This window comes from Leucopleurus acutus (genome assembly GCF_964270905.1).
Source record: "Leucopleurus acutus genome assembly, chromosome: 4".
Classification (NCBI taxonomy): domain Eukaryota; kingdom Metazoa; phylum Chordata; class Mammalia; order Artiodactyla; family Delphinidae; genus Leucopleurus; species Leucopleurus acutus.
In genome coordinates, this window is record NC_139146.1 from 152,583,705 (window position 1) to 152,608,651 (window position 24,947).

General features: G+C 36.1%; 1 protein-coding gene across 3 annotated transcripts in view; it reads left to right on the forward strand.

Moving 5' to 3' along the window:
• Window positions 1-12,372: 12,372 nt before the first annotated feature.
• FSTL5 (follistatin like 5) overlaps window positions 12,373-24,947 on the forward strand; it is a gene marked incomplete at both ends in the record, with an annotated part of 643,376 nt that continues 630,801 nt past the window's right edge. For all 3 annotated transcript variants that reach the window (XM_082838713.1, XM_082838714.1, XM_082838712.1), the window contains one exon: window positions 12,373-12,498. In XM_082838713.1, the coding sequence (XP_082694839.1) occupies window positions 12,373-12,498 (126 nt within the window). The remainder of the gene's footprint in view (window positions 12,499-24,947) is intronic.

A 24,947-nucleotide genomic window follows, 5' to 3' on the forward strand; every position in this document is an offset into this window, starting at 1 on the left:
AAATGGTTAACAAAGTCCTGTCTTTATGAGACAACTTCTGGTTGGATACAGAGTACACAGAAGAAAACCGGTGAAAACACAGGCTGTCAGATAATAAGAGCTGTGGGTTCTAGTCCTTCCATTCCAATGAAAATGCCCATCTATCATTTTTCTAAAATTGCCAGTTTACTCTTTTCATTTCCTCCACCTTCTAGCAGCATTTAATCTTCTGTTTCAACTAAACTTGCCTGAGGGCTTAGTCTTTGGACCTTTTCTCCTCTCTAACTTCTTCCCATTTCCTACCTAGAGTAAAAGACATAAATTTTCACAACCCCAAACAGGTATGCCCAGCCTATACCTCTTTGCCAAGCTCCAGGTTCAATATCCCAGTGCCTATTTAACTCCTCCAATAGGACTACAAAAGGCATCACACACACACAAAATCATAATTTTCTCTTGCAAACCTGCTCTTCCCTGTATCTTCTGATCAATACATCTACTCAGTAGGAATAATCTGGTACAGGTGCTAGACTTTATAAGCTCATAAATTTCTTTTTACCTATGGGGTCCAAGTAAGGCCATTGGTTTCGCTTAGGTTTTACAGCATGACACAAGGTAGTCTGGAAGTCCGTTTCTCCATCTCATTGAATTGCAGGATACCAGAAAGGAAAAAAGGCACTAGGGATCGTGTAGGCACCTCCCTCACCCAGAACAGAGCAAAGAGAGGTCTGTGGAAGTTAAGGAATGTGTTAAATTGTGACAGAACCAGTTCAGTGTGCTTCCTTCTATATCTATATGAGGATGATAGCCTTTCTTAAACTGATAACCACAGTGCAAGGTAAAATGTCTTCGAAGGGAGATACATAAAAATTGCAGCAGAGAGCAGTCAAGTTCATGTGAGATTGGCAGGGAAGTTTTCACAAAGGAGGTGACTGGGGCTATTTCTTGAAAGACCTATGGTAGTTTTCTAGGGTGGAGTAAGACGCAGTGGGGATACTCCAGGTGAAACTCTTAGGATAATTGACTCCTTTAAAACATTTGTTAATGTTGGGGATTTGCTTTACCTTAACATTCGTTTCATTCATAGGCATGATACCAAAGTTTCCTTCCCCATATCAAATTCTGCATTTTGTTCCTAAGGCAATACTTTAACACTCTTATTATTTTTCCCCAAACGATTAGACATTAGATTACAGAAAATGCAGAAACAAATCAAAATCCCTCAAATTTGAATCTACTGAATAATGTAAGTACTCTAAATCCTGCTGCCAAAAGCAGTTATTTCATATGGTGAAAAAAAAATAGTTTGATTCAGAGAAAAATACTAATTTTTTGAAAAAGAGAAAAAACCTCTGTCCATCCCCCTTACCACTTTTTTATTGTATTTTATTATTTTTTTAACACCTTTACTAGAGTATAATTGCTTTACAATGGTGTGTCAGTTTCTGCTTTATAATTAAAAAGTGAATCAGTTATACATATACATATGTCCCCATATTTCTTCCCTCTTGCATCTCCCTCCCTCCCACCCATCTAGGTGGTCACAAAGCACCGAGCTGATCTCCCTGTGCTATGCGGCTGCTTCCCACTAGCTATCTACTTTACGTTTGGTAGTGTATATATATCCATGCCACTCTCTCACTTTGTTCCAGCTTACCCTTCCCCCTCCCCGTATCCTCAAGTCCATTCTCCAGTAGGTCTGCATCTTTATTTCCGTCTTGCCCCTCGGCTCTTCTGACCTTTTTTTTTTTTTTATTCCATATATATGTGTCAGCATACGGTATTTGTTTTTCTCTTTCTGACTTACTTCACTCTGTATGACAGTCTCTAGGTCCATCCACCTCACTACAGATAACTCAGTTTCGTTCCTTTTTATGGCTAATATTCCATTGTATATATGTGCCACATCTTTATCCATTAATCTGTTGATGGACACTTAGGTTGCTGCCATGTCCTGGCTATTGTAAACAGTGCTGCAATGAACATTGTGGTACATGACTCTTTTTGAATTATGGTTTTCTCAGAGTATATGCCCAGCAGTGGGATTGCTGGGTCATATGGTAGTTCTATTTTTAGTTTTTTAAGGAACCCCCATACTGTTCTCCATAGTGGCTGTATCAATTTACATTCCCACCAACAGTGCAAAAGAATTCCCTTTTCTCCACACCCTCTCCAGCATTTATTGTTTGTAGATATTTTGATGGTGGCCATTCTGACCGGTATGAGATGATATCTCATTGTAGTTTTGATTTGCATTTCTCTAATGATTAATGATGTTGAGCATTCTTTCCTGTGTTTGTTGGCAATCTGTATATCTTCTTTGGAGAAATGTCTATTTAGGTCTTCTGCCCATTTTTGGATTGGGTTATTTGTTTTTTTGATATTGAGCTGCATGAATTGCTTGTATGTTTTGGAGATTAATCCTTTGTCAGTTGCTTCATTTGCAAATATTTTCTCAATTCTGAGGGTTCCCTTTTCGTCTTGTTTATGGTTTCCTTTGCTGTGCAAAAGTTATTAAGTTTCATTAGGTCCCATTTGTTTATTTTTGTTTTTATTTCCATTTCTCTACGAGGTGGGTCAAAAAGGATCTTGCTGTGATTTATGTCACAGAGTGTTCTGCTTATGTTTTCCTCTAAGAGTTTGATGGTGTCTGGCCTTATATTTAGGTCTTTAATCCATTTTGAGTTTATTTTTGTGTATGGTGTTATGGGGAGTTCTAATATCATTCTTTTACATGTAGCTGTCCAGTTTTCCCAGCACCACTTATTGAAGAGGCTGTCTTTTCTCCACTGTATATTCTTGCGTCCTTTATCAAAGATAAAGTGACCATATGTGTGTGGGTTTATCTCTGGGCTTTCTAGCCTGTTCCTTGGATATATATTTCTGTTTTTGTGCCAGTAACATATTGTCTTGATTACTGTAGCTTTGTAGTATAGCCTGAAGTCAGGGAGCCTGATTCCTCCAGCTACATTTTTCGTTCTCAAGATTGCTTTGGCTATTCAGGGTCTTTTGTGTTTCCATACAAACTGTGAAATTTCATGTTCTAGTTCTGTGAAAAATGACAGTGTTAGTTTGATAGGGGTTGCATTGAATCTGTAGATTGCTTTGGGTAGTAGAGTCATTTTCACAATGTTGATTCTTCCAATCCAAGAACATGGTATAACTCTCCATCTATTTGTATCATCTTAAATTTCTTTCATCAGTGTCTTATAATTTTCTGCATACAGGTCTTTTGTCTCCTTAGGTAGGTTTATTCCTAGATATTTTATTCTTTTTGTTGCAATGGTAAATGGGAGTGTTTTCTTAATTTCAATTTCAGATTTTTCATCATTAGTGTGTAGGAATGCTAGAGGTTTCTGTGCATTAATTTTGTATCCTGCTACTTTACCAAATTCATTGATTAGCTGTAGTAGTTTTCTGGTAGCATCTTTAGGATTCTGTATGTCTAGTATCATGTCATCCTCAAACAGTGACAGCTTTACTTCTTCTTCTCTAATTTGGATTCCTTTTATTTCTTTTTCTTCTCTGATTGCTGTCGCTAAAACTTCCAAAACTATGTGGAATAATAGTGGTGAGAGTGGGCAACCTTGTCTTGTTCCTGATCTTAGTGGAAATGGTTTCAGTTTTTCACCATTGAGGATGATGTTGGCTGTGGGTTTGTCATATATGGCCTTTATTATGTTGAAGAAAGTTCCCTCTATGCTTACTTTCTGCAGGGTTTTTTTCATAAATCGGTGTTGAATTTTGTTGAAAGCTTTCTCTGCATCTATTGAGATGATCATATGGTTTTTCTCCTTTAATTTGTTAATATGGTGTATCATGTTGTTTGATTTGTGTATATTGAAGAATCCTTGCATTCCTGGGATAAACCCCACTTGATCATAATGTATGATCCTTTTAATGTGCTGTTGGATTCTGTTTGTTAGTATTTTGTTGAGGATTTTTGCATCTATGTTCATCAGTGATATTGGCCTGTAGTTTTCTTTCCTTGTGACATCTTTGTCTGGTTTTGGTGTCAGCGTGATGGTGGCCTCGCAGAATGAGTTTGGGAGTGTTCCTCCCTCTGCTATATTTTGGAAAAGTTTGAGAAGGATAGGTGTTAGCTCTTCTCTTAATGTTTGATAGAATTCGCCTGTGAAGCCATCTGGTCCTGGGCTTTTGTTTGTTGGAAGATTTTTAATCACAGTTTCAATTTCAGAGCTTGTGATTGGTCTGTTCATATTTTCTATTTCTTCCTGGTTCAGTCTCGGAAGGCTATGCATTTCTAAGAATTTGTCCGTTTCTTCCAGATTGTCCATTTTATTGGCATATAGTTGCTTGCAGTAATCTCTCATGATCCTTTGTATTTCGGCAGTGTCAGTTGTTACTTGTTTTTCATTTCTAATTCTATTGATTTGAGTCTTCTCCCTTTTTTTCTTGATAAGTCTGTCTAATGGTTTATCAATTTTGTTTATCTTCTCAAAGAACCAGCTTTTAGTTTTATTGATCTTTGCTATTGTTTCCTTCATTTCTTTTTCATTTATTTCTGATCTGTTCTTTATGATTTCTTTCCTTCTGCTAACTTTTGGGTTTTTTTGTTCTTGTTTCTCTAATTGCTTTAGGTGTAAGGTTAGGTTGTTCATTTGAGATGTTTCTTGTTTCCTAAGGTAGGCTTATACAGCTATAAACTTCCCTCTTAGGACTGCTTTTGCTGTGTCCCATAGGTTTTGGGTCACTGTGTTTTCATTGTCATTTGTTTCTAGGTATTTTTTGATTTCCTCTTTGATTACTTCAGTGATCTTTTGGTTATTAAGTAGTGTGTTGTTTAGCCTCCATGTGTTGGTATTTCTTACAGATTTTTTTCCTGTAATTGATATCTAGTCTCATAGTGTTGTGGTCAGAAGAGATACTTGATATGATTTCAATTTTCTTAAATTTACCAAGGCTTGATTTGTGACCCAAGATATGATCTATCCTGGAGAATGTTCCATGAGCACTTGAGAAGAATGTGTATTCTCTTGTTTTTGGATGGAATGTCCTATAAATATCAATTAAGTCCACCTTATTTAATGTATCATTTAAAGCTTGTGTTTCCTTATTTATTTTCATTTTGGATGATCTGTCCATGGGTGAAAGTGGGGTGTTAAAATCCCCTACTATGATTGTGATACTGTCGATTTCCCCGTTTATGGCTGTTAGTATTTGCCTTATGTATTGAGGTGCTCCTATGTTGGATGCATAAATATTTACAATTGTTATATCTTCTTCTTGGATCGATCCCTTGATCATTATGTAGTATCCTTCTTTGTCTCTTGTAGTAGTCTTTGTTTTAAAGTCTATTTTGTCTGATACGAGAATTGCTACTCCAGCTTTCTTTTGATTTCCATTTGTATGGAATATCTTTTTCCATCCCCTCACTTTCAGTCTGTATGTGTCCCTAGGTCTGAAGTGGGTCTCTTGTAGACAGCATATATGTGGGTCTTGCTTTTGTATCCATTCAGCCAGTGAATGTCTTTTGGTTGGAGCATTTAATCCATTTACATTTAAGGTAATTATCAGTTTTATGTTCCTATTACCATTTTCTTAATTGTTTTCGGTTTATTATGTAGGTCTTTTCCTTTTCTTATGCTTCCTGGCTAGAGAAGTTCCTTTAGCATTTGTTGTAAAGCTAGTTTGGTGGTGCTGAATTCTCTTAGCTTTTGCTTGTCTGTAAAGCTTTTAGTTTCTCTGTCAAACATGAATGAAACCCTTGCTGGGTAGAGTAATCTTGGTTGTAGGTTTTTCTCTTTCATCACTTTAAATATGTCCTGCCACTCCCTTCCGGCTTGCAGAGTTTCTGCTGAAAGATCAGCTGTTAACCTTATGGGGATTCCCTTATGTGTTACTTGTTTTTCCCTTGCTGCTTTTAATATTTCTTCTTTGTATTTAATTTTTGATAGTTTGATTAATATGTGTCTTGGCATGTTTCTCCTTGGATTTATCCTGTATGGGACTTTTTGTGCTTCCTGGACTTGATTAACTATTTCCTTTCCCATATTAGGGAAGTTTTCAACTGTAATCTCTTCAAATATTTTCTCAGTCCCTTGCTTTTTCTCTTCTTCTTCTGGGACCCCTACAATTCGAATGTTGGTGCGTTTAATGTTGTCCCAGAGGTCTCTGAGACTGTCCTCAATTCTTTTCATTCTTTTTGCTTTATTCTGCTCTGCAGTATTTATTTCCACCATTTTATCTTCCAGGTCACTTATCCGTTCTTCTGCCTCAGTTATTCTGCTATTGATCCCTTCCAGAGAATTTTTAATTTCATTTATTGTGTTGTTCATCTCTGTTTGTTTGCTCTGTAGTTCTTCTAGGTCCTTGTTAAACGTTTCTTGTATTTTCTCCATTCTATTTCCAAGATTTTGGATCATCTTTACTGTCATTATTCTGAATTCTTTTTCAGGTAGACTGCCTATTTCCTCTTCATTTGTTAGGTATGGTGGGTTTTTGCCTTGCTCCTTCATCTGCTGTGTGTTTCTCTGTCTTCTCATTTTGCTTCACTTACTGTGTTTGGGGTCTCCTTTTCGCAGGCTGCAGGTTTGTAGTTCCCGTTGTTTTTGGTGTCTGTCCCCAGTGGCTAAAGTTGGTTCAGTGGGTTGTGTAGGCTTGCTGGTGGAGGGAACTAGTGCCTGTGTTCTGGTGGATGAGGCTGGATCTTGTTTTTCTGGTGGGCAGGTCCACGTGTGGTGGTGTGGTTTGGGGTGTCGGTGGCCTTATTATGATTTTAGGCAACCTCTCTGCTAATGGGTGGGGTTGTGTTCCTGTCTTGCTAGTTGTTTGGCATGGGGTATCCAGCACTGTAGCTTGCTGGTCGTTGAGTGAAGCTGGGTCTTGGCGCTGAGATGGAGATCTCTGGGAGATTTTCGCCGTTTGATATTATGTGGAGCTGAGAGGTCTCTTGTGGACCAGTGTCCTGAACTTGGCTCTCCCACCTCAGAGGCACAGCCCTGACGCCTGGTTGGAGCACCAAGAGCCCATCCTCCACACAGCTCAGAATAAAAGGGAGAAAAAAAGAAAGAAAGAAGATAAAATAAAATAAAATAAAGTAAAATAAAATAGTTATTAAAATAAAAAGTTATTAAGAGAAAAAAAATTTAAGTAATTAAAAAAAAAAATGGACAGACAGACCCCTAGGACAAATGGTGAAAGCAAAGCTATACAGACAAAATTACACACAGAAGCATATACATACATACTCACAAAAAGAGAACAAGGGGACAAAAAATATATATCTTTGCTCCCAAAGTCCACCTCCTCAATTTGGGATGATTCATTGTCTATTCAGGTATTCCATAGATGCACGGTACATCATTTTGATTGTGGAGATTTAATCTGCTGCTCCTGAGTCTTCTGGGAGAGATTTCCCTTTCTTTTCTTTGTTCGTAAAGCTCCTGGGGTTCAGCTTTGAATTTGGACCCGCCTCTGTGGGTAGGTCGCCGGAGGGCGTCTGTTCTTCGCTCAGACAGGACAGGGTTAAAGGAGCCGCTGCTTCTCCGGCTGGGCTCACTCAGGCCGGGTGGAGGGGGGGCGGAGTGAGATGCACGGAGGCGGGGCAAGCCTGCAGCGTCAGAGGCGGCGTGACGTTGCCGCAGCTTGAGGCGCGCCGTGCGTTCTCCCGGGGAAGTTGTTCTTGGATCACGGGGCCGTGGCAGTGGCGGGCTGCACAGGCTCCCCGGAAGGGGGGTGTGGACAGTGACCTGTGCTCGCACACAGGCTTCTTGGTGGCGGCAGCAGCAGCAGCAGCATCGTTTCAAGCCCGTCTCTGGGGTCCGCGCTTTTAGCCGCGGCTCGCGCCCGTCTCTGGAGCTCCTTTAAGCAGCGCTCTGAATCCCCTCTCCTCGCGCACCAGGAAACAAAGAGGCAAGAAAAAGTCTTGCCTGTTCGGCAGCTCCAGACTTTTCCCCGGACTCCCTCCCGGCTAGCCGTGGCGCACTAACCCCCTGCAGGCTGTGTTCACGCCGCCAACCCCAGTCCTCTCCCAGCGCTCCGACCGAAGCCCGAGCCTCAGCTCCCAGCCCCGCCCGCCCCGGCGGGTGAGCAGACAAGCCTCTCAGGCTGGTGAGTGCCGGCCGTCCCGATCCTCTGTGTGGGAATCTCTGTGTTTTGTCCTCCGCACGCGTTGTTGTGCTCTCTTCCGCGGCTCCGAAGCTTCCCCCCTCCCTCCCCCGTCTCCGCCCGCGAAGGGCTTCCTACTGTGTGGAAAGCTTTCCTCCTTCACGGCTCCCTCCCACTGGTGCAAGTCCCGTCCCTATCCTTTTGTCTCTGTTTTTTCTCTTTTCTTTTGCCCTACCCAGGTACGTGGGGAGTTTCTTGCCTTTGGGGAGGTCTGAGGTCTTCTGCCAGTGTTCAGTAGGTGTTCTGTAGGAGTTGTTCCACGTGTAGATGTATTTCTGGTGTATCTGTGGGAGGAAGGTGATCTCCGCGTCTCACTCTTCCGCCATCTTGAAGCTCCTTCCAAAACAAGCTTTCCCTGTTACCATTTTTAAGTCCAACTTTGTTACCTATATTAGGCAGATACCTTTTAGGTAACATGCATTTTGTTTTCTCTAAGTTAATAGGTTGTTTTCTGATGCTTCCATATAAATGTTGAGGTTAGAAGGAAATGTCATAGGATCATTATCACACCATCTGCTCCAGCTGGTTTGTTTTTGTCACATGCTTTTCAGTGTTCTTACCGAGCTGTCAACAAACTGCCAATTAATTATGAAAACCTAACAGGTTGTCAGAGGTTATATACCGAGAAAGTGAGCTCATGAGTCAGTATATCAGGGGATCAATTATTGCTGATTTAAAATTTCCAGAACAGCTTCTGTGGACAAGTGAACTTTTAAAAATGCAATAATAACGCTTTTGGATTTTAGAAGTAAGAAGCTAATAATTATTTTCTGAGTATCCTTTGAGAAGAGCCTTCTTTCTTTATGTTTAGGTTGCCATTTGATTACTATATAATTGAATTCAAGTATTTTCCTTAGTGATATTTCAATGGAGAAAATCTTATGAGGTACCATTCACAGAAGATAAACACGGAAACTAGTCTTTGTCTAACTCTCCACTGCTGAGCTCAAATGTCTATCTGCAATAGAAATCAGAGATCTCCTAAAAAAATGTTATCTGACTTTTAATATTAAATCTTTTTTACTTTATCCGTAATACCAAGTAAACCACTCCAGATGTATGACAGCTTTTGATAAGATAAAACATTCTTATTTTTGTATAACTTGGTATTTTTAAGAAATTTTAGACTTGAAAATCATAAGACTACCACTGAAGAAAAAATGAGTCACAGTTAAGAGTATCAGAAAAGTAGATTAAAATAGTATAAATAGGTTGCATATATCAATACTACACCAAAGATTTACACACTGACTTATTTTTCTCAACTAATGAAATTTCTTAAAGTAGATATTCCTATCCTGCTGCCTTTTGGCAGAAAATATATTTCAGCAGATTGTTGATCTAATTATCAATGTGTAGAAGTTCACTCACCCAAAATTTATGAGATTTTTATTCACCTAATTAACTGTTCATTTGTTCTGTATTTTATAGTAGATGAACTCTTTTCCGTGTGGGATATATATATATGTATCTTTTTTTGTATATGTGTGTGTGTGTATATATATATATATACACACACACAGAAAAAAAAAAAGGGAATTAGAGGGAGGTTAGGCGGGGAAAAGAAGGAGGGTAGAGAAAGACAAACCCTTAAGTGAGCACTTTTAGGAAATTTATGACCTCACCTTCACCGAGAATCATAATGCTACAGGATTGTTGCCATGCCTCTTTCCTCCTCCTGCTTCACAACAGAAGGAACATAGTATTCAGAGCTCTGAAAAAATACGCCTTCACCTGAACTGTTCGCTTTATTCTCGGTCTCTATCTTGAATTTGAAATATTCCATCCAGTTGTCTTATAAACAAATATTTACCTCTGGAAGAAGGATTAGACTATATATCAAAATGACAGCAGAAGGAAGGATTGAAAATGAAAATATTTAGTTTTCTCAGGTTAGTTTTCAGATGTTTTGTAACAGTAGTGGAAATGGGAATTGCATTCAGAATTGTCAGAATGCAGGAAAACACGCTCTTTCTTGTTTCCCTTGCATGCAAGATGACATTCATTTATGCATTCATTCACTGTATGTCCAGTAGGTGAAAGGCAATTTGGTAGGTCCAGGTGATATAATGGTGGGGAAACAAAACAAAACAAAACAGATTCCAGCAACCACGAAGTTTGAAGGAGACAGATATATAGTCTTGTGAGTACATTTTAAAGTAATCATATTAATGTTGTATAATTACAAAGAGATGCTCTGAAATGAAAGAATACTGATCTATGAGCAGAGTAACTAAGAAATGTAACTCAGGCTTCGTATTATGGGGAAGGATTCTAAGGGACATTTTTGATGTGTGATGGTCTTTGGGTGATAAATGGGAAAATAATTGTATTTCAATTGGAGAAAATAGTACACAAAAGCCTCATAGTAGGAATGACAAAACAAGTTCAAATAACTGCACGAAATTAGTCAGGCTGGAGAACAGTTATTTAAAGAAGAGTAAGACATGCAGAGCCTAGATGCTGTAGGAACTTGTAAGAACCAGTGGTTTTGTTTTTTATCTTAAGGATAAATGTATATATCCCAAAGTTACTAGCAAAGGCAATAACATCATGATGTTTAGATGCAACATGATTGATCAGGCTGTTGTGTGGAGAAGGGATTGAAGGTGCGTAAGTGTGGAAGGCGAGGAAGGATGGGATTGGAGCATTTGAAGGGAGAAGTGGTACCTACAGCTTGAACTAGGGTTGTGGCTGTAGATTTGGAAAGGAACTGATGTTTGAGAGATATATATACATATATGAAGGTAGAACTAATAGAACTTAGAGATGGGTTTAATATGGAGAGTAAGGGAGACTAAGATGTCAAAAAATGTCTCCTTTGTTTCTGGCTTGAGTAAAGGGATGAATGAAAGTCTGCAAAAGCATGGCTTTATGTAGGGATGTGTATACTATGAGGAGTTACTTTTGAAACATGAAGGCAGAGCTGTTAAGCAGGCTAATCATACCAATCTGGAGATTGAATGAGAAGCACTACATATAATTAAAACCATAGACTATGTTGAATGTCTGGCTGAGTGAATGGAGTAGCATACATGGCTAATGGGATTAAGTAATATTTAATGGCAAAATAAAGGAGTAGGATGACTTGCAAGAGGACTGAGAAGACGATTTTACAAACTCTGTAGACACAGAAGAGATGGATGTCATAGACATCAAGTACAGTGACCATTTTTTGAAAAAAAGAAATGTTATTTTGATAGAGTGATGAGGATAGAATCATGATTGGTCAGAAAATGGATAGAATGAGATATACAGTTCCTTCCAAAAATTCAGAAGGAGAGGAGAAGAGAAATTATCTTAAAACATGGATGATTTCAACACATTTAAAGATGGAAGAAAATCATTTAGAGACAGAGTTTAAATACACTAAATAGCAGGGTTAATCAGTTGGCTAAGTTTCTCAAGCCAGATGACCAGATTGGATTAGACAGGAAGAGAAAAAGCTCCTCCTGTGGTCACAATAGTGACAAAGATGTGAAAGTGGTAAAGCTGAATATAGTTGAGGTCAAAGCATAGATTTGTTTGTTTGGAAGAGGGCTTAGAGAGTTTATATGGTGATAAATTTATGCAATTTTACAATTTCTCTACTATAGCCAAGAATATAGAGCTGTGGAAAGAGCCATAGGACTTTTAGTTTAAAGCACTTAAAAAGCAATTTTCTAGGAAATGTCCTCTTAGGTGCTACTGGTAAAATGTGTTCATAACTCGATATAACCTATCTGTATAATTTCTGTTGTACCTCAGTTTATTAAGTACTTACCATAGAAGACTATCTTATCAACCTCTCACCAATATTTACCAGTAAATTATAATAGGTATAGTTTTATTAAGCATTATTCATCAAATACACTCCAAGAGGAGTTTGAGATTTAAAAATATGTTGATAATTGTATTCTGTATGGATGCTTAGAAAATTTATCATTGTTTAATGTTTACTCTCTTTTTAAAAATTTTTCTTTCAACATGTGTTTATTAATTGTTCCTCAGTACATTTTTATTGGCCTCTAAATTTCTACTTATTCAATGTTGTGTAAAGCTGTATGAGTAAAACAAACAATATTTGTTATGATCAAGAAGATAATAATCTTTATTCAGAGATGCTTACCTATTATGGATTCAGTTGGCGCCTGCTGCCAGGTTTTGATTAGATCTATTAAGATTTCTGTTTGCTATTGAATATTTCTTGATACATTTATTCAATATAGAATGTATTTTCTGATTATTTGCAATGTTAATTTTCACAGGTGAAAAGCAATAAGGATGTTTAAGTGCTGGTCAGCTGTTTTGATTCTTGGATTCATTTTTCTGGAGTCAGAAGGAAGGCCAACCAAAGAAGCAGGATATGGCCTTAAATCTTATCAGCCTCTAATAAGATTGCGGCACAAGGTACAGTACCCATCTGGACTTGCTCCTAGTGTCTAGCGGTTATGAACTAAACTATTGGTTGTCTGGTTTACTACTCACTTAGGAGCACTTATTTCAGAATATGCTTTCAGAATATAATTTACATAAAAATCATATTTTAAAACATGAAGTGGTAGTACTTTTGGAAGCTTACCACTTTGGGAATTAAATACTTTTTCACAAATTATAGAGATGGGCTAGTTTAAAAATATGTCATTAAAAGTTCACGTGAAGTAATAGTAAAGGATTTATAAAGATCAGTAAATATGTTAAGACCTAATCACCCAGATGCTTTCTATTATTTTGATATTAATTTTAAGTTTAGAACTTTTCAAAATAAAACAATACTGTTATGTTCTTGAATTTCTCATAAAGATAAAGAGAAAAGGATGTCTGCCATCTAGAGATATATAGTTTGGCAAAGTTTTTGTTTTTATAAAAATCATTAGACATTTTAAGTTCATCAAAAATCATAATTTTGTGTTGTCTAATGTTGAGAAAATACTTCATTTATTTATGTTAAATATTTTCAAGAAAATAATAAGTTGACATTTAGGAATTCTATAAATTATATAGATTATATACTTACAGTAAATTAAGCTAGTGCTTTTATTTTAATAACAGATCATGATACTGCAAATAAGATACTAAAGCAACATTTTATTCAATCAAATAAGTTTACAATACATATTGGTTTTCCTAGAGAACTGAAAAAAGACAAAAATGCTGATTTTGAAAAGAACATATGTATTTTTAAATTTCTTATGCTACTTGTCTTTTAAAATAACACTTGAAATAAACATAACTATATTGATTTCCTCCATTACATTCAATACATGCTAGTGGCATTTATTTTTGCTGAAATTCTTTCATCACATTATTGTATTTTGATAAAATTGCTAAACTTTACTGGGATTTTTATGTGCCAGACACTAGGCTAAGCTGTTAAATTTATTATTTTATTTAATCTTCAAAACAAACTGATAAAGACATATCTATTTTCATTCTATAGATGAGAAATAAAAATTCTTAGAATGTTAAAGTATTTTTCTGAATGCATATATTTATTAAATATATCAATAGGCTAGGGTATAACATGCAGGATAGATTTGATAGGAATAAAAGAGAAAATAAGTAAAATATAAAATATACTTCAATGTCAAAAATCATTGTAGAAATTTAGTCTCATGTAAAAGTAAATAAGTTATTAAAGTGTTCAGGCTGGATAAATACAATTGGAGAATTGGCCTCGTTCCACTATCTTTCAAATATCATTTGTTTCCCCTACTTCATGGACTAACAATAAGTTTTATCACTGCCCCAAACTTAGAAATAATAACTCCTTTATGAATGCTCTCAAAACACATTATTAATTCAACGTTTGACTCATACTGTTACAGACCCAGTGAATATTTATTCCATGCTTTGTGTCTGCCCTATGTTATGTGTCTTTAGGTCAGAAACTGTGCCTTTCTAATCTTTTCATTCCTGGTGCCATGAATATAGTAGATACTGTTTAATTGAATCGATGGCAGAAAAATGACAGGTAGAATGCATGACTAGGAGTTCTGACTGTTCCCCTGCTAAATAGAAACCACAGATTTTTATGTATTATTTATAAATAATTTTGAATTAAATTTGGACGTTGAAGATAAATTTCTTATCCTGCACTGCTGTGTGACTTAAGAAACCTTTAAGGAAATGAAACAACACAATGAGTTAAACCTGTTTTAGAAAGACTGATACCCACCCAAAATGATCAAAGTCACCTCCCAATCTTTTCCATCTCTGTGTCTTTAGCCTGAAATAATTAGAAACAATACATGATTGCTAGTATGTAGAAGCAGAGAGCAGAGAATGCTATGTAACACCTAACTTTCAAATGATGTGAGACAGAGGTGACATGAAGCTATAGAGGCATTCTGTGACTTTGTGTGTGTGTGTGTAAACCTGTGTATTTGACAGGAATAAAAAAGCACCCTGAGCTGTGCAAGTTCCTGCAAAGTCCCACAAGATACTTTCCACACACTATCAACCCCTGACCCAGCCACTGGGATCTACTTTTCCTTCCCCAAGACCTTGAAGACTAATCTCATTATACTATTTATTTTTGTTTATATCAGTCACTGTTTGAATCCCAGGGATACCTGGTCATCCTTTTTCCACTGCTTTCATTCCAGTTAGGTTCACATGCTACTTTGTTAGGCTTTCCCAAATCATAATTGAAAATGGGACAAACATAGACATTCCCTAGATCCCCTGTTTGATTTCTTTTCTTTCTTTTTTCTTTTATTTCTTTTTGCTGGGAAATAAGCTTTTATTAATTAGTCCCAGAGGTTCTAAACTTTTTATATCCATTTTTTATTTTTGGTCTTAAATAGGAAGGACCTTTTCTAGTCTTCTTACTGATATTCTAAATAGTTTTGTAAAACGTTTTCTTCTGTACTCTTCTCTCATATTTATTTATTTTAAAATTTTTATTGGAGTATAGTTACTTTATAATGTTGTGTTAGTTTCTACACTACAACAAAGTGAATCAGCTATACATACACACATATCTCCTCTTTTTTGGATTTGCTTCCCATTTAGGTCATCACAGTACATTGAGTAGAGTTCCCTGTGCTATACAGTAGGTTCTCATCAGTTATCTATTTTATACATAGTATCAGTAGTGTATATATGTCAATCCCTAACTCCTAGTTCATCCCACCTCCCCTTCCCCCCTTGGTATCCATACGTTTGTTCTCTACATCTGTGTCTCTATTTCTTATTTCCACTCATAGAATACATCACTATTTGCAAGATATCTATTTTAATTATTTATTAGTTTGTTGGATGTTTCTTTCCATTATGATATAAGCTACTATTCATGTTGCTATAATACAGCACCTAGAACAGTATGTGGCACATGGTAAACAAGAAACAAATATATGTAGAATGAATGATTCCATCTGTTGGCTAGAATAAGGCTTAAATCAAGATGATATACATATATAATTATATTATTATAATTAATAAATCAGAAATAATTTCTTTTTCTACCATTTTACCAGAGTAAAATCAATAGAGCTATACTTAATAAATTTTTAAAATACGTTATTTTAATAGCATTACATAAGTTGATTTTCTGTTATTTGTTATTTTTTAACCTATATAGTTTTATTTAAATTGCAAAGAATAGTAACCTCTCTAAACCTTTGGATAGGTGTCACTAGTATTAAATATTAGTTATTAGCTACAAAACTATAAAATAATAGATATGATAGATACTGAGTTCTGATTAGCCAATCTCCACATTTTCCCCAGAGAGGTGTCTGTACTTTGAATCTGGACAAATGTATATACAGAATTCATTTTTATCAAATATTTGTGTGTTAACTGTATAATGAATCCCCTTTTGGGAGCAAAAACTCAAATGTGAGAATTATTTGTCATATTAGATAGAAATAGTGTAGATATAATTATAAACATATGTACATAGTTATATCATTTACAACTCTATATACACACAAATGTGATTACAAATATATTTGTCTGTCTCAAGATAAAAATGAGTAACATAAATCCATCATGCTAATTATGGAATCTTAATTATAGTCCATAATATATATCTAAGGGAGCTGATCCTGTGTTTCATCCAATGTGTTTACCCAACAAGTATTTATTGAACTTAAGAGTAGGAATTCATTAGCACTGTAAAATTGAAAAATACAGTTACAAAATGCAAATCCAAATAGTGGCTCTTCCTTCATTATTATTTTAAAATAACCATTGCATACTTATATTGCACTGTGTACTTTCGTATACATTAATGGTTGTAATTTAATTCTACAGTAATCCTGGGATGCAGGGAATATTATTCCTGTTTATCCAAATGATATTATTAAAATCAGAGAGGAAAAGTTACTTTCCCAAGGAGAAGAGAGGGGAACAGACAGAATGAATGAAATTAGTAAGAGGTAGATAAAAGCATAGGTAGACCACAGATGGGGAAGAAGGACCAGAAAAGCATAAAGATGATGATGGTAGTAAAGCAATGTGACGTTAACTTCAACGAGAAACATCTCATGTTTGTTCAGATTGTTCCTCCTGCCCTTCCATAAGCACAACCACAGTGTTCCCACCTCCATTTTCTTGGCCAGATTGAATGCCTTCTTCTGAAGGTTGCTGTAGCTCTGGTTTAGGCCGGTCTCCCAATGAAGTCTCACTAGGAAGCAATAGTCACCACCCTAACTGCTGGTCTGTTGCTAGGAATCTGGGTGTTGAGCATAGTAGTAACTATTGGCTGCCATGTGCATTCGTGAGAAAATTCCCTGTAGTCTCCCAAATTTTAAGCCATCTCCAGAAGCAGCCCATACAGAACTTAGTCTCACAGGGCATTGACTGTATACCAGGTACTCTGTTAGCTTTATTCTATACATTGGTTTAATTATATGAAGATTTTCACGTCATAAGTGGTTTTATTACCATTTGATAAATAAGAAAATTGGGCTTAAAAATGTTTAGTAATTGTTTAATTCAACACCCTTATAATGTTAGGAAGCAGGATTTAGGATTTAATGCAGAGTCTATATATATTAATGCCCATTCCGCAGTGAGTAATTTTTGTAGTAATTTGACCTGTGTGCTGTGTATTTCCTGTTCCCTCTGCATTCCGATCACATAGTAGTAAGGCACGATATTATGTCTTGGTCCCTTTGTGGTTGATGTGATTACGTGTCTGCTTCTGGCTAATGAATTGTAAGAAGTGACATGAAATGCATCTGGGCTGAACATTTGATCCCAATTGTAAAATCTTCCTGAATTCTCTTTTTCTTCTAGCATGACAAACAGCATCTGATCAAGGTGGTGTCTGCTTAAATCATCCTAAGTGTCTAAATCAACTAGGATGAGTGAAACACACTGGCAGTTAGTGAACATTGCATACTTATATAGCACTACGTACTTTCATATACATTGTTGTAATTTAATTCTACGATAATCCTGCGATGCATGGAGTATTATTCCTGTTTATCCAAATGATATTATTAAAATTGAAATGTGAAATTAGGGGAAGATCTTCTGTTTTAAACCACTGAGACTTGGGAGTTGTTTGCTATCTCAGCATAACCATAGTCTGTTCTCACCAATAAAGAGAGGACTAGAATGTAAACTCCTATCACCTAACCACAAATTCTGGGCTCCTTTTTCTCTACTGTCTTGGTATTTTTTTTTCATTTCCATTCCTATACTTTTCTTCCTCTCTTTCATCCAGTATTTCTTTCTTCTCTCTGTTTTCTGCTGAGTCATAATTTCCTATCACAATTAAAACTACTGTTGTAGTCACAAACCCGTAATATGCACGTCCTAATATTTCAGCATATTACCCTAGTCAGTTCACTGTAAATCCTGTCAGGGTCGGTGCCTTATCTTACATCCTTTTTCTTACCTACAGCACTGATCACACCTGCTACACTGTTTGCTGATACTGGTAATCAAAGCCAAGCTAGAGGGAAGATCTTACGAGGACAGTAAGGAGTTCTCTTTGAGTATACCTAGTGGGACCACTGAAATATCTTAAATAGCTTGCATGTTTGTGTGGCCAGAGAATGTGATGCCCAGCTTTATAGTGCAGAGCAAACCAAAATTGCATTACTATCCCTTTACTTCCTAAATCAAAATGTTAGTCTATGAAAGTAGTTACCGTGCAAATGGAGCAAAGAGTTTGCATAATTTAATAAGTCCAGAGAGTGTTGCTATGCATGGCAGTGCACTATAATTCTAAGAAGTCGTTTGTGGGAGGTGATGTTTTACTTTTGGTATTAAAAGATTGATAGATGTGGATTGGTGAAGAGTGGCAGGAGAGAACTCTAGGGAAGGAGAAAAACATTAAACAACACATCAAAACCGTGACTGCTCAGAGGATAGAAACCTTCAGGCAAACCCAGGAGCATTATTTCCTGACTGACTAAAAATTGTGCTATTCCATCTGAAATATCTTACTGTTTCCAGCATGTTCAAGGGAAGGCCCTTTAAAATGTTAATCTATTTTGCAGAGGTCAAGAATCAATTTGGACCATTATGTAAGAGCAAAAATGGTCGTGATGAGGGAAGTAAAGACATCATGGTGGAATGATTAAGTAAATGTTAAGGAATTAATTAATTAATATATATATTTATTCCATATATATCTTAGCGATTTATTATTAATAAATCTATGACTTTTTATGTTTTATTTTTTTATTGAAGTATAGTTGATTTATAATCTTATGTTAGTTTCAGGTACACAGCAAAGTGATTCAGTTGTACATATACATATATATCTATTTTTTTCAGATTATTTTCCCTTATAGGTTATTACAAAATATTGAGTATAGTTCCCTGCACTATACAGTAGGTCCTTGTTTATCTGGTTTATATATAATAGTGTATATCTGTTAATCCCAAACTCCACGTTTATCTTTCCCCACCTTTCCCCATTAGTGACCATAAGTGTTTTCTGTGTCTGTGAGTCTACTGTTTTGTATATGTTTGTTTGTATCATTTTTTTTTTTTAGATTCCTCATATAAAAGATGTCATATGATATTTGTCCTTCTCTGTCTGGCTTACTTCACTTAGTATGATAATCTGTAGGCCCATCCATGTTGCTGCATATGGCATTATTTCATTCTTTTTATGGCTGAGTAATATTTCATTGTATAGGTATACCGCATCTTCTTTATTCATTCATCTGGCGATGTACATTTAGGTTGTTCCATGTCTTGGCTGTTATAAATAGTGCTGCTATGAACATTGGAGTGCATGTATATTTTTGAATTATGTTTTTCTCCAGATATATGGCTGGGAGTGGAATTGCAGGATCATATGGTAGCTCTATTTTTAGATCATATGGTAGCTCTTTTTAGTTTTTTAAGGAACTTCCATACTGTTCTTCATACTGGCTGTACAAATTTACATTCCCACCAACAGTGTAGGAGGGTTCCTTTTTCTCCACACCCTCTCTAGCACTTATTAGTTATTACTAGTTGTAGACTTTTTGATGATGGCCATTCTGACAGGTGTGAGGTGATACCTCATTGTAGTTTTGATTTGCATTTCTTGGCATTTTTCACATAACTAGAACAAAAAATTTTTTAATTTGTATGGAAACACAAAAGACCCCTAATAGCCAAAGCAATCTTGAGAAAGAAGAATGGAGCTGGAGGAATCACTATGCCTGACTTCAGAGTATACTGCAAAGCTACAGTAATCAAAACAGTATGGTTCCAGCACAAAAACAGAAATATAGATCAATGGAACAGGATAGAAAGCCCAGAAATAAACCCATGCACCTATGATCAATTAATCTACAAAAAAGGAGGCAAGAATATACAGTGGAGAAAAGACACTCTCTTCAATAAGTGGTGCTGGGAAAACTGGACAGCTATATATAAAAGAATGAAATTAGAACATTCTGTAACACCATACACAATGATAAACTGAAAATGGATTAAAGACCTAAATGTAAGACCAGATGCTATAAAACTCCTCTAGAAAAATGTAGGCAGAACACTCTTTGACATCCATTGCAGCAATATCTTTTTGGATTCGTCTCCTAGAGTAATGGAAATAAAAACAAAAATGAACAAATGGGACCTAATTAAACTTAAAAGCTTTTGCACAGCAAAAGAAACCAGAAACAAAATGAAAAGGCAACCTATAAAATGGGAGAAAATATTTGCAAATGATGCAACTGACAAGTGATTAATCTCCAAAATATAGAAACTGCTCATACAGCTCTCTCTCTCTCTCTATATATATATATACATATATATTTACATATATATATTTACATATATATATATACATATATATTTACATATATATATATTTACATATATATATATATATATATATAAACAATCCAATCCAAATGGGCAGAAAATCTAAATAGACTTTTCTCCAAAGAAGACATACAGATGGCCAAAAAGCTCATAAAAAGATGCTCAGCATTGCTAGTTATTAGAGAAATGCAAATCAGATTTTTTAATCCAAAAATTATGTTTGAAAAAGGAGGACATTTATTTTTTTTCTGATAAATGATGTTCCGCTATTAATTGAACTAGTGCCTGGAACCTAGTTTCCACAGGGCTATGCAAAGAGGGCTAGGTTACAGCAGCATACACCATAGGATATAGAAGATCTGTGCGTTGAAGGACACCATATGGACTGTTCTTTGCACCAGAAGAAGACATTATCTTTAGGATACTGGACAGTAGGTAGTCTTGTCCTTTGCAATTAGAGATACAATCTCTGTCTTCTAAGGCTGTATATACACTTGCCTTTGCTCCGGAAGGGGACATTATCTCTGTGTTTCAAAGCTGCTTGCTGTACAAACATCCTTGAATAGATTCCAGAGCAAATGACAGGCAATGTCTCTGCTCAGGAGATGTGCAAAAACATGAGGGGGATTGTCTCCCAAGACACAATGGGAGTACCACCTGTATCAGGAGGTCAGAGTCACCATCAAGTATATCTAAGGCCTAAGCTAATGATGTGTATTTCAAAGTTGATTTGCAAACCAAGTGCATAGGTATAACTTCATCCTACCTTTTACTGCTTAATTTTGTCCTTTTTAGAACTTTAAGGAAAAAAATGTTTTGTCGACCTTCGAATGTGTTGCTTTCATGTTTATTCCTTTACACCAGGACATATTTGCTAATCTGGGGAAAATCGGCATGTGGTTGACTAAATCACTTTCCTTACGAAAAATAAGTCAATAAAGGGATATATCTAACTTTTAAAATCTTCAATATAAGAACCTACTTGTCATTTGATCCTTTTGAGAACGAATTCTCAAAGCAGTACTATTATTACAGATGTGTAGGGTGATATGCATAAAGTCTGTCCCTTTATACCTCTATGACCCTACATTAAAATATTTTTTGTAAAAATTTAAAAGTAGTAGTTATAACTGCTTTCGTTTGAAGATTTGAAATGTTAAAAATGGGATGCATTAGCATTCTACTTACATCTATTCAATAAAATATAACAAAGTAATCAAATAAATCAAATTCATATAGTATATTAGGACCAAGCTTGTCAGGATTCCAGAAAACTCTGTTTATGCATTAGTCTTGGGCACTTATGATGTTTTTTACCACTCTGGGATGAATTTCAAGTGACCTGAATCACAATGCTTTCTCTATACCCAACTCAATAATTTAAAAAATTTATATAGATAGATAGATAGCTGAAAAACAGTGGCTTTATCCCTGTTTCCCTGAACAATTATTGATTCTTTTACTGATCAAGAAGCACCAGAATATTAGGATCTAGATGTGGTTAAACAGGTTTGTCATTACTGTTCATTTTGATTGAATTTTGATTGACTTCCAAAGCCGCCTTCTCTTTAGATATAGTTGTATTTTTCTCCTCATTTCTGTGGAAAGAATGTGCTAGTACACATCAGTTTGCTAAAGAAAACAAACTACTCATATACCCAGATCTACCACTAATTAAGCACATTATACTACCTCCTGTTCAAAAAAAAATATATAGGTGTCATAGTTTATAACAGGGTTCAGTGTGGTTACTCTAAACATGTACATGTAGAAAAAAGGCTTATGAGTTGAGAACAGGCAAATGACGTAAATTAACATTAATATACCACAACCTGGGCTTCCCTGGTGGCGCAGTGGTTGAGAGTCCGCCTGCCGATGCAAGGGACACGGGTTCGTGCCCCGGTCTGGGAAGATCCCACATGCCGCGGAGCGGCTGGGCCCGTGAGCCATGGCTGCTGAGCCTGCGCGTCCGGAGCCTGTGCTCCGCAGTGGGAGAGGCCGCAGCAGTGAGAGGCCCGCGTACCGCAAAAAAACAAAAAACAAAAAACAAAAAACAAACAAAAAAAAAAAAAAATATATATATATATATATATATACACACACCACAACCTAATATTTATATTCACTACTTAAACGTGTAGACTAATTATAAGTTGTTTTGTACATCTTCCATTATTAAAATTCTATTGTGAATTCAATTAGCAAAGCTCTGTATTATAAATGAAAAGAAATATCCTGATTTATGAGCTTGACATTCAACATGTTTAAGGCATAAAAACCCTATGGTGTACAGATCACGGTTGAAAAGAATAGGATTAGTTTTAACTAATATTGCTTACTGCTTATTTTTGGCATCGGGTTCCCTGTATATGAGCTGAGAGATAGTGGTTTTAGAGCTATAAAATAGTAGAAAATATTCAATCCATCTTTAAAAGCATATAATATAGATGGGAAAAGTGAGTGCCTGAGAGGCAAAGGTCTTTACTGAAGATCACACAGTTTGAACTAGCCACCAGGCTGTCTGAAAGTCATTGGGAGTTTATCAGTTGTGTGTGTTAAACAAATGGCCCATTCAAAGATTGGGCTGTCAGTGATTATACTACCAATTGGTAGAACCATCCAACAAAAAACGTCTATTTTCAACATCCTGTCAGAAGGATACTTACATATGCTATCAGCAATGGTGGCAGTGTGGTTTTATTTTCTCCTAAGGGGCTTATTTTCTCTTTCCCAATTTTTAAATAGACTATTTTCTTATAGCACTTTTAGGTTCACAGCACAATCGAGTAGAGAGTCTAGAGAGTGCCCATATACTTCCTGGCACCACATCTGTAAGCTTCCTCCACTATCATCATCCTGCACCACATGGTACTTTTGTTACAATTCGTGAACCTACAGTGACAAATCATTATTACCTGAAGTCCGTGGTTTGCCTTAGCGTTCACTCTTGGTGTTCTACACTTTATGGATTTCGACACATGCATAATAACCTGTGTATCCACCATTGTAGTAGCATACAGGATAATTTCGTCCTCCTAAAAATACTCTGTGCTCTGCCTGTTTATCTCTCTCCCATAACTCCCCATAAACTCTAATCATTTTATTGTCTCCATAGTTTTGCCTCTTCTAAAATGTCATGTTGTTGGAATCATACAGAATATAGCCCTTACAGATTGACTTCCTTCACTTAATAGTATGCACTAAAGATTTCTCCATATCTTTTCATGTCTTGATAGCTCATTTCTTTTTAGTACTGAATAATAGTTCATTGTCTGGATGTACCACAATTTATTTATCTACTTACTGAAGGACATGTTGGTTGCTTGATTTTGATAATTAAAGATAAAATTGTTATAAACATCTGTGTGCAGGTTTTTGTATGGACATAAGTTTTCGACTCATCTGGGGAAATTCCAATGAGTGTGATTATTGAATCATATAGAAGGGTATGATTAGTTTTATAAGAAAGTGTTACACTGTCTTCCAAAGTAGCTGCATCATTTTGCATTCTCACCAGCAATGAATGCGAGTGGTTCCACATTCTTGTCAGCATTTGGTGTTGCCAATTTTTTGGATTTTAGCCATTCTAATATCCATTAGAATACATATACATATAGTGGTATCTCACTGTGGTTTTAATTTGCCATTCACTAAAGACATATGACGTTTAACATATTTCTGTATGTTTATTTGCCATCTGTATATTCTCTTGGTATAGGTGTCTGCTCAGGTCTTTTGCCCATTTTTTAAATTGGGTTATTAGCTTTCTCATCATTGAGTTTGAGTCCATTGTATATTTTGAATAATAGTCCTTTATCAGATGTGCTATTGTCAGATATTTTCTTCCTGACTGTGGCTTGTCTTCTCATTTCTTGACATTGTCTTTTGCAGAGAAGACATTTTTTAACTTTAATGAAGTTCAGCTTAATAATTATTTCTTTCCTGAATCGTGTCTTTGTTGTAATATTTTAAAAGTCATTGCCCTACTCAAGGTCATGTACATTTTCTCCTATGTTATTACCTTCTGGGGGGTTTATAGTTTTCCATTTCTCATTTAGGCCTAAGATTCATTTTGGGTGATTCTTGTGAAGGGTTTCAAGTCTGTGTCTAGATTCATTTTTTCTTTTTTTACATGTAGGTGTCCAGTTGTTCCAGCATCATTTGTTGAAAAAGCTGTCTTTGCTCCATTGTACTGCCATTGCTCTTGCATCAAAGATCAGTTGATTATATTACTGTGGGTCTGATCTGGACTCAGCTTTGTTCCATTGAGCTATTTGTCAATTCTTCCACCAATGCCACACTCTCTTGATTACTGTAGCTTTATAATAGGTCCTAAGTGCATTCGTGTCAGTCCCCCCACCTCCTTCTTTCTCAATATTGTATAGCCTTTTCTGGGTCTTTTTCCTCTCAAACTTTAGGATCAGTTGTCATTATCCATAAAATAAGTGGTTGAGATTTTGACTGGGGTTGCATTGAACATGTAGATCAACTTGGGAGGAATTGAAATCATGACAATATTGGGCCTTTATATCCATGAACATGGAATATCTCTCCATTTATTTAGTTCTTTGATTTTGTGCATCGGAGTGCTGTAGTTGTCTTTATATAGATCTTGTACATATTGTGTT